We start from the raw sequence: 11,771 nt of genomic DNA, 5'->3' as shown, positions 1-11,771 counted from the left end.
GATTTCCATCTATCTCTATAATCCTCCAAATTTAGTGATTGGATGTGCAATTATTGATTTTATTGGCAAACAAGTCAATGGAATGTCAGTATGGGTGTGTTCACACTTGGCTTTGTTAGTGTGGTTTACTTGAATAAGTCGCCGCCATCAGAATTTTGGGAGTGCACCAAACAAAATTAACTTGACTATTAACAAAGACATCAAACAGAAGCAAAACCAGGACATGATGGCACTAGATACAATCATTAAAATGACAGAATGCTCAAAAATACCTGCTTTTTCTCCTCCTCGTTGTTGTTGCTTATTAACAAAGACTTTAGAATGCACAAGATGTGTCACTCGTACAGTTTTGAATGGGGAAAAGTGTAACAGTCAAGACAAAGTTGTGAATTACTTGTGAAGACCAGCGAGATCTGTATTATCCAGAAGGTGATAATGTGTAGAATGGCCTTAAATGAGGTTGGTGTTGTGATCTCGTTCCTTTCGAGTGCGCATTAGCTCAGACAACTTGAAAAAGAATCTTATTGTGTTTGACTCGGACGTTTAGAAATGAAACTTATGAGACGGTTGTTGTTTAATTTTATTGGTGATTCCATGTATGTAAGAGTAAGCTTGGCAAACAGTTTTGGAGAATTTGATGATTCCCCATTCAGACAGAATGCCCGAGCATACTGCTCGAGAGGCATTTCAAAATGGCATTAAGTGAAATTACTTGCCTTAAAGGAACTTCGTTATTATTAGGGATGAGCCAAAATGACAATTCTGGGCAGAAACCGAAAATTATAGATGCACTTTGGCCAAAACTACTTTATAGTAGTTATTATATTATAAAATAAAAACATCCTTGCAGGTTGAATAGGGCTGGGTGATCTTGATATCCGATTATAGTCTCCTAACCCACATCCGTGCCACTGCTGACTGAATATTTAAACCAACGCTGTTCATTTTCAAGTTGAAAGTGTATAAGCCTTCGGGTTTCATCAGGCATCACTGTTGTTTCTGCCAGATCATGTTGTAAGAAGCACGAAATTGTATTTACACCGTGCTTATTCATGATGTAACCACAAGAAACAGCATTAACATTATACTAGACGAGCTGTAAAAAACATCTTCAGACCTATTCTGTCAAGTCATCGGGTAACGTTATTAGAATTTCAATTATGTGGAATATTTTGCATTATAAGGGACTATCATAAGCAGAACGTTTTCTGAACATCGTGAAGGTACCACGTTAACAATGTTATTAACCTAATAAATCAGATGCTGCTTTTGTAGTAAAAAATCCTTAATGCTCATTTACATTTGTGGGCTTCCTTGCTTGCTTTTGCAGCCATGTTGCTGGTGTATTTGGAGATTTGCATAGCCCTTCGTTTGTAGTGTGGTGCTAACGATTCATCATTTATAGGGCTATGGGGGAAGTGAAAAGGCTAAGAGGTAGAATTGGGATTGGTCGCAAATGTAAGATATTTGTTTTGGTTTAGACCAGGGCTGTCCAAACTCCGCGCTGGAGGGATGGTGTCCTGCAGGGTTTAGCTCCAACTTGCTTCAACACACCTGCCTGGAAGTTTCTAGAATACCTGGAAAGTGCTTGATTAGCTGGTGTGTTTAGTTGGGGTTGGAACTATATGCAAGACACCGGCCCTACAGAACAGAGTTTGGACACCTCTGGTTTAGACTAAACAAAACCTGGAAATCTGAACAACAAATGTGAACACACCCTAAAATATCTCAAATATAAATCAAGGCTCAGATGATTTGAGATGAATGATCAATGTAACAGTTTGGTATTCCCAGATTTGTGTACTGCCGTTCCAGCATTTCTGTCAGTATGAGGGTAGTATATGTTGACACATTTTTAAAGGAGCAGTTTGCTTATTTGACTTGGCCGTTTTACCTTCTCTGTGATATTTGCGCCCAGAACAGTGGTTTGACATTTCCAATCATCATTCACACTTTAAATGAGCTTGCTAGATCAAAATGCATCAATTTTATGAGAATTAATTAGCATTAGATCTTTTTGCTATATTAAAAAAAACTATACACAAGTCTGTGATCTGGCCAAAGTGTTTTCTTGGCACACAAATGTTGGGCAACGTCGCTCTGCAAACTGCGCCTTTAATATTAGGACAACCAGTGTTGCTTTGGCTCCATCTGTAGATCAGAAGTGGTATCACCAGGGCCCGCTTTCTGGGTAATTGGGCACAGCGGCTGGGTACTGGGGCAGGCTGGGGCCAGTTTCAGAGATGGCATTGAATCCAGCTTCTCTTACAGTTGGATTTTTCCATGCACCGGTGGTCCATTCTTCCTGTGCCCGCTGAAAACTGCCCCCTCCGCCACGATACAGTCGATGAACCTTATTAAACAATATTAAAGACACTGTTCACCCAAAATATGAAATTATTCTGTCATCATTTATTTAACCTCTACTTGTTTCTCTCTTCTGTTGAAAATAAAAGAAGATATTCTGAAGAATGTACAAGTAGCCAATGGGTTTCACAGTATTTTTTTTCTCCTTCTATGGAAGTCAATAGTTACCGGCCTCCAGCATTTTTCTAAATATCTGCTTTTGTGTTAAACCCCAAATAATAATTAACATGTGAACCACTCGAGGGTGAGTAAACTGTAAATTTGATCTTTAGGTGTGATTTAATTCATTCATTTTCCTTCAGCTTAATGCCTTTTTTATCAAGGGTCACCACAGCGGAATGAACCGCCAACTATTCCAGCATACGTTTTACACAGCGGATGCCACAACCCAGAACTGGGAATCACCCATACACTCTCACATTCATTCATGCACTATGATCAATTCAGTTTATTCAAATCCAAATGGCATCTGGTCCAGCTGGAAATCGAACCAGCAACCTTCTTGCTGTGAGGTGAACCACTGAGCCACCGTGCCACCCTGTGATTTAATTATTTAACGTAAAAATAATTTTTTCACGTTAAGGGGTGTGTGTGTGCGTGTGTGCGCGTGTGTGTGTGTTTTAAATCCTACCTTGATGAGAACGAATGCCATGAGAAGTGCGTTTACAGTGAAGAGCAGAGTGCAGATGAGCATGAATATAGCCGCGACTACATCTGTGCCAAAGAATATCACTGTGGCAATCCAACCACTGCAAAGACAAAACAGTTTGAGTTGACATCAATAGAATAAAATGACAATGTAGAAAAAACTTATAAAGATTAAAGTTTAATATAAACTTATTTAACTTAATAAAGTGAAAATACATTTTCATACAAGATGATGAAACAAAACATGCAGCATTTAAACAACAAGGAGATTATTACGCAGAGCTAATGTCATTTTTGAAAAAAAAAAAAAAAAAGAAAGATAAATCTGTGTACATGATGATTTAGAGCAGGGGTGTCAAACTCATTTTTAGCTCAGGGGCCACATGAAGGCAAATCTTTTGCCAAGTGGGCCGGACCGTTAAAATCACGGTGTGTTTATATATATATATATATATATATATATATATATATATATATATATATATATATATAACATAAAACAACTTTAGATTGCTTTCTTTGTTTTATTTTGATCAGCAAAAAACAAAGCTGGAGCCGGAGGACAACGCGGTCTCACAGCAATCCCTGCTTTTTGGTTTAGTGGCTAATTAATATGATTTTGTAGAATCTCATTCGTAAAATTTAGTTCGATTTGCTTATCCACCAGTGATGGTTGGATTTAGGGGTGTGGTTGGGTGCCACGCCTCCTTTTTTAAATCGTACGAAAATTTGAACTTGTGGTATAGGTGAATTTGTTTGAATTAGCCACTAAACTGACAAAACGTCAAATTGTTACGTTTCCTTGTGAGATCACCTCAGTATGGTATAGCAGGGCACATCTATGTTCTAGCTCTCTTTGAGAAGACCGTCAAACTGACGCTGATTCAGGCTTCTGGACTGGATGAAATTAACAGTTTGCCAATGTGTCAGTGGACACAACTGAAACAGCAGTTTCTTTTATTGAAAACTTACAGCTCATTTTTATACTTTAAAGAATCATCTCGCGGGCCGGATTAAACCAGTTTGCCGCAGGCCATACATGCGTCACCCCTGATTTAGCGGCATTTCATAACACTGAGATGATTAAATGTAATATTTTAAACATCTTTCAAAATTATTCATTAATAACTTAACTTAAGTCTATAGACGTGTACATTTTGTAAATAAATTGCAGTACTCCAGTATTAAATAATACGCCTTAAAATTTCATCCCTTAAAGTTCAAATAGTCTGCTTGATTGAGTCTTAAATATAACAAACATAAAAGCTTCATCAGCTATTCTGACCTTTACACTGTAAAAATGATGACAAAAAGTCATGACAACCAATGTTTTGTTACTCTAACTGATTTTAATAAGTTCATCAGGTTTCAACTAAAGTTCTACAATGTTTCAAGTTGAGAAGACTAGAAAAGTTCATTTGATTCAACAAAAATGTAATTACTGCAATTTATGTGATTCATTAGTTAATCAGTTAATATTAACACCACACACAAAAACAATTCCTAAAATATTCACTTAATTGCCATTGAATGTAACTTTTTCATACATGTGACACTTTGTTACTGCACTCATTTTGTTTTAATACAACATAAAAAAAAAAAAAAAAAAAAAAAAAAAAAATATATATATATATATATATATATATATATATATATATATATATATATATATATATATATATATATATATATATATATATATATTCTACACTATTTAGTTTCTACTTTTAACATATGCGGAAAAAGTCTATTTCATATTATATTTCTATATAATATCCAACCACTTTAAACATCCATATCTGCTCAGATTGTAAACTAAACTTATAATTCCATAGGGGCGAACAGTTAATTGCTGAAGCTCTCATTACATAATGATCATCCCAACATTTAAATCCCACTCACCAAACGCCCCAACCGGATATTCCCAAACTCTGGATAAAGGCAAGCACACATTGCAGGAAGAAAATGAAGAAGAACGCCATGAAGTTGAAGGAACTATCAGCCCTGAAAAGACAAAACCCATTCAATCAGAAGTGAAAACGCTAACATTCCTCCCCTCAAAACAAGGATGTGCTTACCGGAATGCTTTATAAAGCGGTCTGAACCAGCAGGTGTAACTGCACGGACTGAAAATCAGCAGCCAGAGCAGCGAAAACCCAAAGTTGGTGGCATTACCACCGCCGGCCCACCAGGCTATGCAGCCCACCACGTTCACACATAATGTCATGGAATACACTGGGAAAGCAGAAGTTTTGGTCATTAGCATGGCTGTGGATATCTCAGAGGCGGTGGTTCAAAATCATGATATAATTGTCCAAAAATAACAGCTTTACTTTGGCGCTACAATGATGTTGGATAACAGCGATAACCCCAAGCCGTGAGGGCGGAACAAGGCCGGTGGCGTTAGTGTTAACCGTGTGTTCATTTATTTATTTAATAAAATCTTTTATCGGTTCTCTGCTTTTCAGTTTCTGATTTGGAATGTATGTTGAAATGAATGTAAATTCTAGTACAATCCTTGAGTGTTATTCAATCTAATTATTTTATATTTGAGATCTGTGTTATGACAGAAATGTTAACTTGATTAATATAAGCTATAAATAAATGAATATGAAAAAGTCACTTTTGAATGTTTCCATCTGTTTACCATACTGTATTTACTGCTTTTTGATGATAATTTTTATTTGTAAAAGAAAATCGAAGTTGCTGAAATTTATAAAGATATATTTTGAAATATACAGATTTATTTCTAATATCATTGTTTGTAAATTATGAGAAAGTATATGACGATTTTAACTTTTATTCCTAGAATGTAGCCCTAACATTTCAATGTATATAAAGCAGGGGTCACCAATCCTGTTCCTGTAGAGCTACCTTCCTGCAGAATTCAGTCCCAACCATGCCCAAACACACCTGAACCAATTAATAGTGCCTAAAGCAGCACTTGATAATTACAAACAGGTGTGCTTGGTCAGGGTTGCAACTAAAATGTGCACGAAGGTAGCTCTACAGGAACAGGATTGGTGACCCCTGATATAAAGCAATCATATTTCTATCAAAACAATATCAAGATAACTCTGTAAAGTTCCCACTTTCAACTTTCAGATGAAAAGCGAATACATTTTTAAAACCATACATCCATATTCATATTTGTCAACACAGTCCCAGAAGTTAGATATGGTGTAAAGATGTTCGACATGGATATAATTAAAGATGATTTTGATAAGTTTTTTTCCCCATAATGACCCAAAAATAAAACACATAACCTTTTTAGAAGGTTATACATCTCTAACAAATTAACAACAACAAAAAAAACTCATTTGCATTGCATTCAACTTATTTGTAATATCCAGAGACACAAACAAAGTTTTTAACAAATTAACAAATAGATTTTATACTTTTTTCAAAATAAACTCTTCTAATAACTCACACTAGAATATGGCTTTAAAAAAAAAGTGTGGTTATAGGTCAAAGTTAGTCATTTGGCTTATTAAAGATGCCATTTTAAAAGGTCATTATTTTCATTCATTCATTTTCTTTTCTGCTAAGTCCCCTTATTAATCAGGGTTCGCCACAGCGGAATGAACCACCAACTTATCCAGCATATGTTTTTTTGCAGCGGATGCCCTTCCAGCTGCAACCCATAACTGGGAAACATTCATACACATATAAACTACAGACAATTTAGCCTACCCAATTCACCTATACCACATGTCTTTGGACTTGTAGGGGAAACCGGAGCACCCGGAGGAAACCCACGCGAACACGGGGAAACAGAGATGGGGAACTCAAGTGGCATGACTTGACTAGAGTCAGACTTAAGTCACAAAATTTAGGACTTGAGACTTGCTTGACAAATATCCAAAAAGACTCGACTTGACTTCGACATGACTTGAGACTTGACTTGGACTTGAGTTAAATGACTCGAAATAACTTTTTTTTTTTTTTGTTAAATACATAACCTTTTGTCATATATTATGCTTTATGCATTTAAAAAAAGTAAGTAACTTTAAGTAATTTGTGGAGTCGTGTTTATTGCTAGAATGTAATGATGGGGGGGATGGGGGCCCAGAGACATTATCAAGGGTCCGTTCAATAATTCATTCTTGAATCTACAGTAAACGACTCAGAAAAACTACTAAACTCAGAATGACTGGTCTAAACTGGCTGCAAAATATACCAACACAATTAGTTATGGTTAATCCAGGGGTTTTCAAACTGTGGGTCGCACAGTGAACAAAGGTGGGTCGTGCAACGTCACATAGCTGCAGCTATATTTACATTGCTGTGAATCAAAACCAGTACGATAGACGGCAAGAACTCTAAAACCTCTTATCCTAAAAATATATAAAGTGTGTTTCCTACAAAAAGACAAAGCTGGTTATGTTTCACAGCTGTCTTTTTCTTTTTTTTCGCTCGACATTACGAGCACTGCTCCGTTTGAGCCCTCGCAATCTGTGTTTAGCTGGTAGAGCTCACGCTGAGCGGAGCTCTCAGTAAGGGACCTTCGGAAAAGTACTTTTTTTTTGCTCCGTCCTGCATGTTTTATTTTAAACACAACTAATTTTCTCTTAAATAAACACAAACAGTTACTAAAGTATTCGAATATTTTCATTATACATCTGTGCATTCTTACATTAACACCTGTTATCAAACAAAACACAATGAGAGATTCATTTGCTGCTCTTCACTAAATAACTATAGTAACTTTCATCAATATGCAAATACAATTAAAAGTGAAATAGATTTTATAGCTTTATTTAATTTCTGTATAGGCCATTGATTTTAAAAGGCTAAACCTTTTATTTTATTGTCAATATTTTCTAATGTTTGCTATGTATTCTATCATTTGAAGCTATTTGTTGTCCCGTATTTTTTACATCCCAACGTTGACAGATTGCTAATCAATAAATAGCTGTAGTGCTATCTGTTAGTTTTAACGTCAGCTAATGTTATGGAAGGGCATAGATGTTATGGAAAATAGTAATAGTAATGCACATACCCCCATCATTCCTTCCTCAAGCAAATGTGTAAATATTAGATTTATTCAGCAATAATGTTAATTGCATTGGCATATTTATCTGACGTTTCCCAGCTTATAGTAGTCGATCAAAAAGCTATTTAGTTTCTTATGACTAAACACTAGCAGTGGAGTTTATTGTGATGTGATGGGGCTTGATCATATTCAAGGGGCTTAATCAAAGGTTGATCATACTCTATTCTAAAAAAAGAAGAGTATCTTTTTCAACAACAAAAAATGATCACAGTTACAACCAGCATCCCACAAAAAGCACTTCAAGTCTCATTTTGTGCATATCAAATCGCAAAATCCGAAAAGCCACACACCATATATTTTTGACTGCTTTGAATGGAGACATTTTTTTTTACCCATTTTTCCATATTAAAATACTATGGTGGGTCTTGAGATTGAATTACTTGCCTAGGTGGATCCTGGAATAAAAAAGTTTGGGAATCCCTGGGTTAATCAAAGCATTTGCCTTATTTAAATAATCTACACATTTTAATCTTGTAATTTTTAGAGATATTGTCTGTTTGTTTTTTTTAACTCTTTCTGTCATTTGTTTTTCATTTCTGATTAAAGACCAAAACAGTCAAATTTCTCTATTCCAAAACAAGAATGTGTTGCGTAAACATGCCCTAAACTAGAAACTTCCTGCAGGTGTTTTGAAGCAAGTTGAAGCTAAACTCAGCAGGACTACGGCCCTTCAGGATCAAGTTTGGACATGCCTGCCCTAAAGTAACAATCTAATGCATTACTTTACAATTTAATTTAATCTTTAAGCTATTTTTCTCAATGCATCTCAAACTTTCTTCCTTAAATTTTCGTTTTTCGACAGCAAACCTCAAAATACCCATGCGTCCAAGTGTCCATGACTGCTTAATGTTTAAATGCAGTTTAGCTAAAAATGTAGATCCTGCTATGGTTTACCCTTTTAAATCGTGTCATTGCAAAACCAAACACAATTTGTCCTGAATTTTTTCATAACCACATGTTTTTTTCTCTCATGACCAGGCCTGTCACAATAATCAACATGTAGACTTATCACACTACACATGGACATGACCTCAATCAGTTTTGGTGATGCAATATATATCGCCCATACATAAAAGCCAATTCTAGCAACATTTTAGCTAATTTGTGCAACATCTCTCAATTGGAGGTGTCAGTGTCAGTACGGTGAAAAAAAACACTATAATATTTACTAAAAATTAACCAAATATCAAATTCCCTGACTTTTCCTGAATAAAAAGCTGAGTTTCCATGACCTATAATGAACAAAACAAAAAAAAAGCCGCTGTTGTGCTTTGCATATTATAATGATTTTAGCTTCAACATCATAGTGTATGAGTTAAATAGACAATATGAAAACAACAAAGGATAATTTACTGTACCTCAGATTTTGAAACAATTCTAAGGTACATGTTTACGTGACTACAAAGAGCTTGCACTTCTGTATTTGATAGCTTTACAGAAGTTTTACAAACTATTTTGGCACCCAGTTTTAGTTGAAGTGGTCACTTTAAAGCCAAAGCTTCTAAAATGTTTATTATCCTGTGGTGCGTTTCCCAAAACCATCGTTAGCCAACTAAGGTCGCAAGTTCCGTCGTTACAAACATAGTTTGTTGATTTGCCGTTTACCAAATCCGTCACTCCAACGAACATTCGCAAAATGCATCGCAAACTTGAGCACTCGCAACTACACCTCTGGAGCTGTTAGAAACATAGTTCCTGGCTGTGTTCTATTCCCACTTATCCCCCCTATGCCCTATTCATTTAAAACATTTTTACATTCAAAGTTGGAATTATGAAAAGTAAAAAAGCATTAAAGTCATCTCTCTTAGGTGTAATTTGCTTTCAAACTATTTTTACAGTTCAGTTTTGGCGATCTTCATGTTTACAATTTTGCTCCCTTCGCAGTGCACTTTAAAAACATTTATGTCATTTTGAACACAGCCTCATGGCGAAAGCTATAGGTGACCTATTATTTGAAAGCGGAATTTATGTTACGTCTCCAAAGCTTAAGAAAACAAAAAGCATACGTTAATTCTTTTAATTTATAGTGGGTTATTTATTAAGTCTCTGTACTGTATATGACATGGGCCTGCTGGTTAAAACTTTTTTATGTAGTTTACATGTGTCAAATTGTAAAAATAGACTTTTAAAAAACAAATAAATAAACAAACAATATCCTACTTAATAATAATATTAAAATCATCATCATCAATACTATTAATATTATTATTAAAGTATGATTTTTGTTTTCATTTCTAAAACATAATAATTATTAAATTTCATTTCATGATAAATCGCCTCAATATTTATATGATTTATATATGATATTAGAACACGTGCTAGCGTTTGTAAGTGATTTTATGTTTTAGAATATGATATGTCATTTTCAATAATATTTGTAAAACAAACAGGCCCAATATGTGCCATATATTTCAGTTAATATGGAAAGCGAGTGCATGTTTTTACCAAATCTAATATCTAAAGAATCTAAATAATCTAAAGAAGTTGTCTCTCCACCCAGTTTAGAGAGTGATTTTGGGCGTTTTACGCTATAACTAACGTGGTTCAAGTGATGGATCTGCGACAGAGAAATTATGCATTTTGGGAAACACTTGTCACTACATCGTTCTTTTCCCAAACGATGCATCATTGTACTATGACAGTTCAGCTGCGAGTTACGTCGTTGTTTGGGAAACGCACCCCTGAATGGTTAGCTTTAGTTAACATCGACTGCCAGTTGATGAGTGTGAAAGGAATAAAATGAAGCTAAGAAATAGCAATAGTCTTGAAACAATGCAATAAAATAGCATCAAACAAAAATTCCTGATACAATGACATTCAAGAAATTCTGTGACTGGTGGGAACCATTAGTAATCACAATCTTCAGATAAGATAGACTCTCTGGTAAGAACTGAAATGGATATCTTTAAAATAGACAATTATTTACTCACACATCCAAAGATTGTAGACGCGACGCACAAGCTGGCGGTGGGGTTGAGGAATTTCCTCATCAAAATTTTGGTAAAAGCATGGCTTTATACGAAGAAACTTTGGCAAAGGAGGGAAGTTATTTGTTCGATCTGTCAGACAAAGCACAAATAAAAAAAGATTTATACCAAAGCACAGCATGAACAAGGTGAGATTCATAGTTATTACATGACAAAACCAAACGTGACTCACCTGTCATGTTTCAATTTAGAGAAAGTTCACAATGTTGATCCTTCTGGTGAAGGTGGACTTTTCCTCTCCCTGAACTAACGGACTGATGGTTTTTAATGCTAAAAGGAACACAAATATCATAAAAAAGGGAAAAAAAACTAATAACACATATTAAAATATAAGTAGTTTTCCTAAATTATATCTGTTGAACCACATAAGTTCATAAAAGCTTTCTCTTAAGAACATAAATGCTTAATAACTAGCAGCATATGATTGTATTAATCCTATATATAGGATATTTGACAGTAATAATTGTACGTGAAAACAGTACAGGCCAGCAGCTGCACTGTCAAACACAACTGCAGTAAAAAAACAACAGACAAACTATACAGTAACTGCGCAAAGTATAGTCCATGGCTTTAACAGAATAAACGATGTTTTAACAATGCAAAAAAGCACGAACTCATAATAATAAACATGCATTACCTGTGTACCGCTAAATAGTTTGATGGGGATGCGTCTGCAGTCCGCATTGAATTCTAGAAATCACGTGGTGGCGCGT

General features: G+C 35.2%; 1 protein-coding gene across 1 annotated transcript; it reads right to left on the bottom strand.

Moving 5' to 3' along the window:
- Positions 1–2,098: 2,098 nt before the first annotated feature.
- Positions 2,099–11,719, bottom strand: scamp4 (secretory carrier membrane protein 4). The gene is given in 7 exon segments (NM_001025525.1): positions 2,099–2,353; positions 2,999–3,116; positions 4,918–5,019; positions 5,094–5,250; positions 11,002–11,130; positions 11,231–11,328; positions 11,696–11,719. Coding segments are annotated over 6 exon segments (696 nt in total). The 5' UTR covers positions 11,238–11,328; positions 11,696–11,719; the 3' UTR covers positions 2,099–2,170.
- Between the last annotated feature and the right edge of the window lie 52 nt (positions 11,720–11,771).

This window comes from Danio rerio, chromosome 22, assembly GCF_049306965.1.
Source record: "Danio rerio strain Tuebingen ecotype United States chromosome 22, GRCz12tu, whole genome shotgun sequence".
Lineage (NCBI taxonomy): Eukaryota > Metazoa > Chordata > Actinopteri > Cypriniformes > Danionidae > Danio > Danio rerio.
The sequence above is the reverse complement of the archived record's forward strand: the minus strand, read 5'-3'. Positions and strand labels throughout refer to the sequence as shown.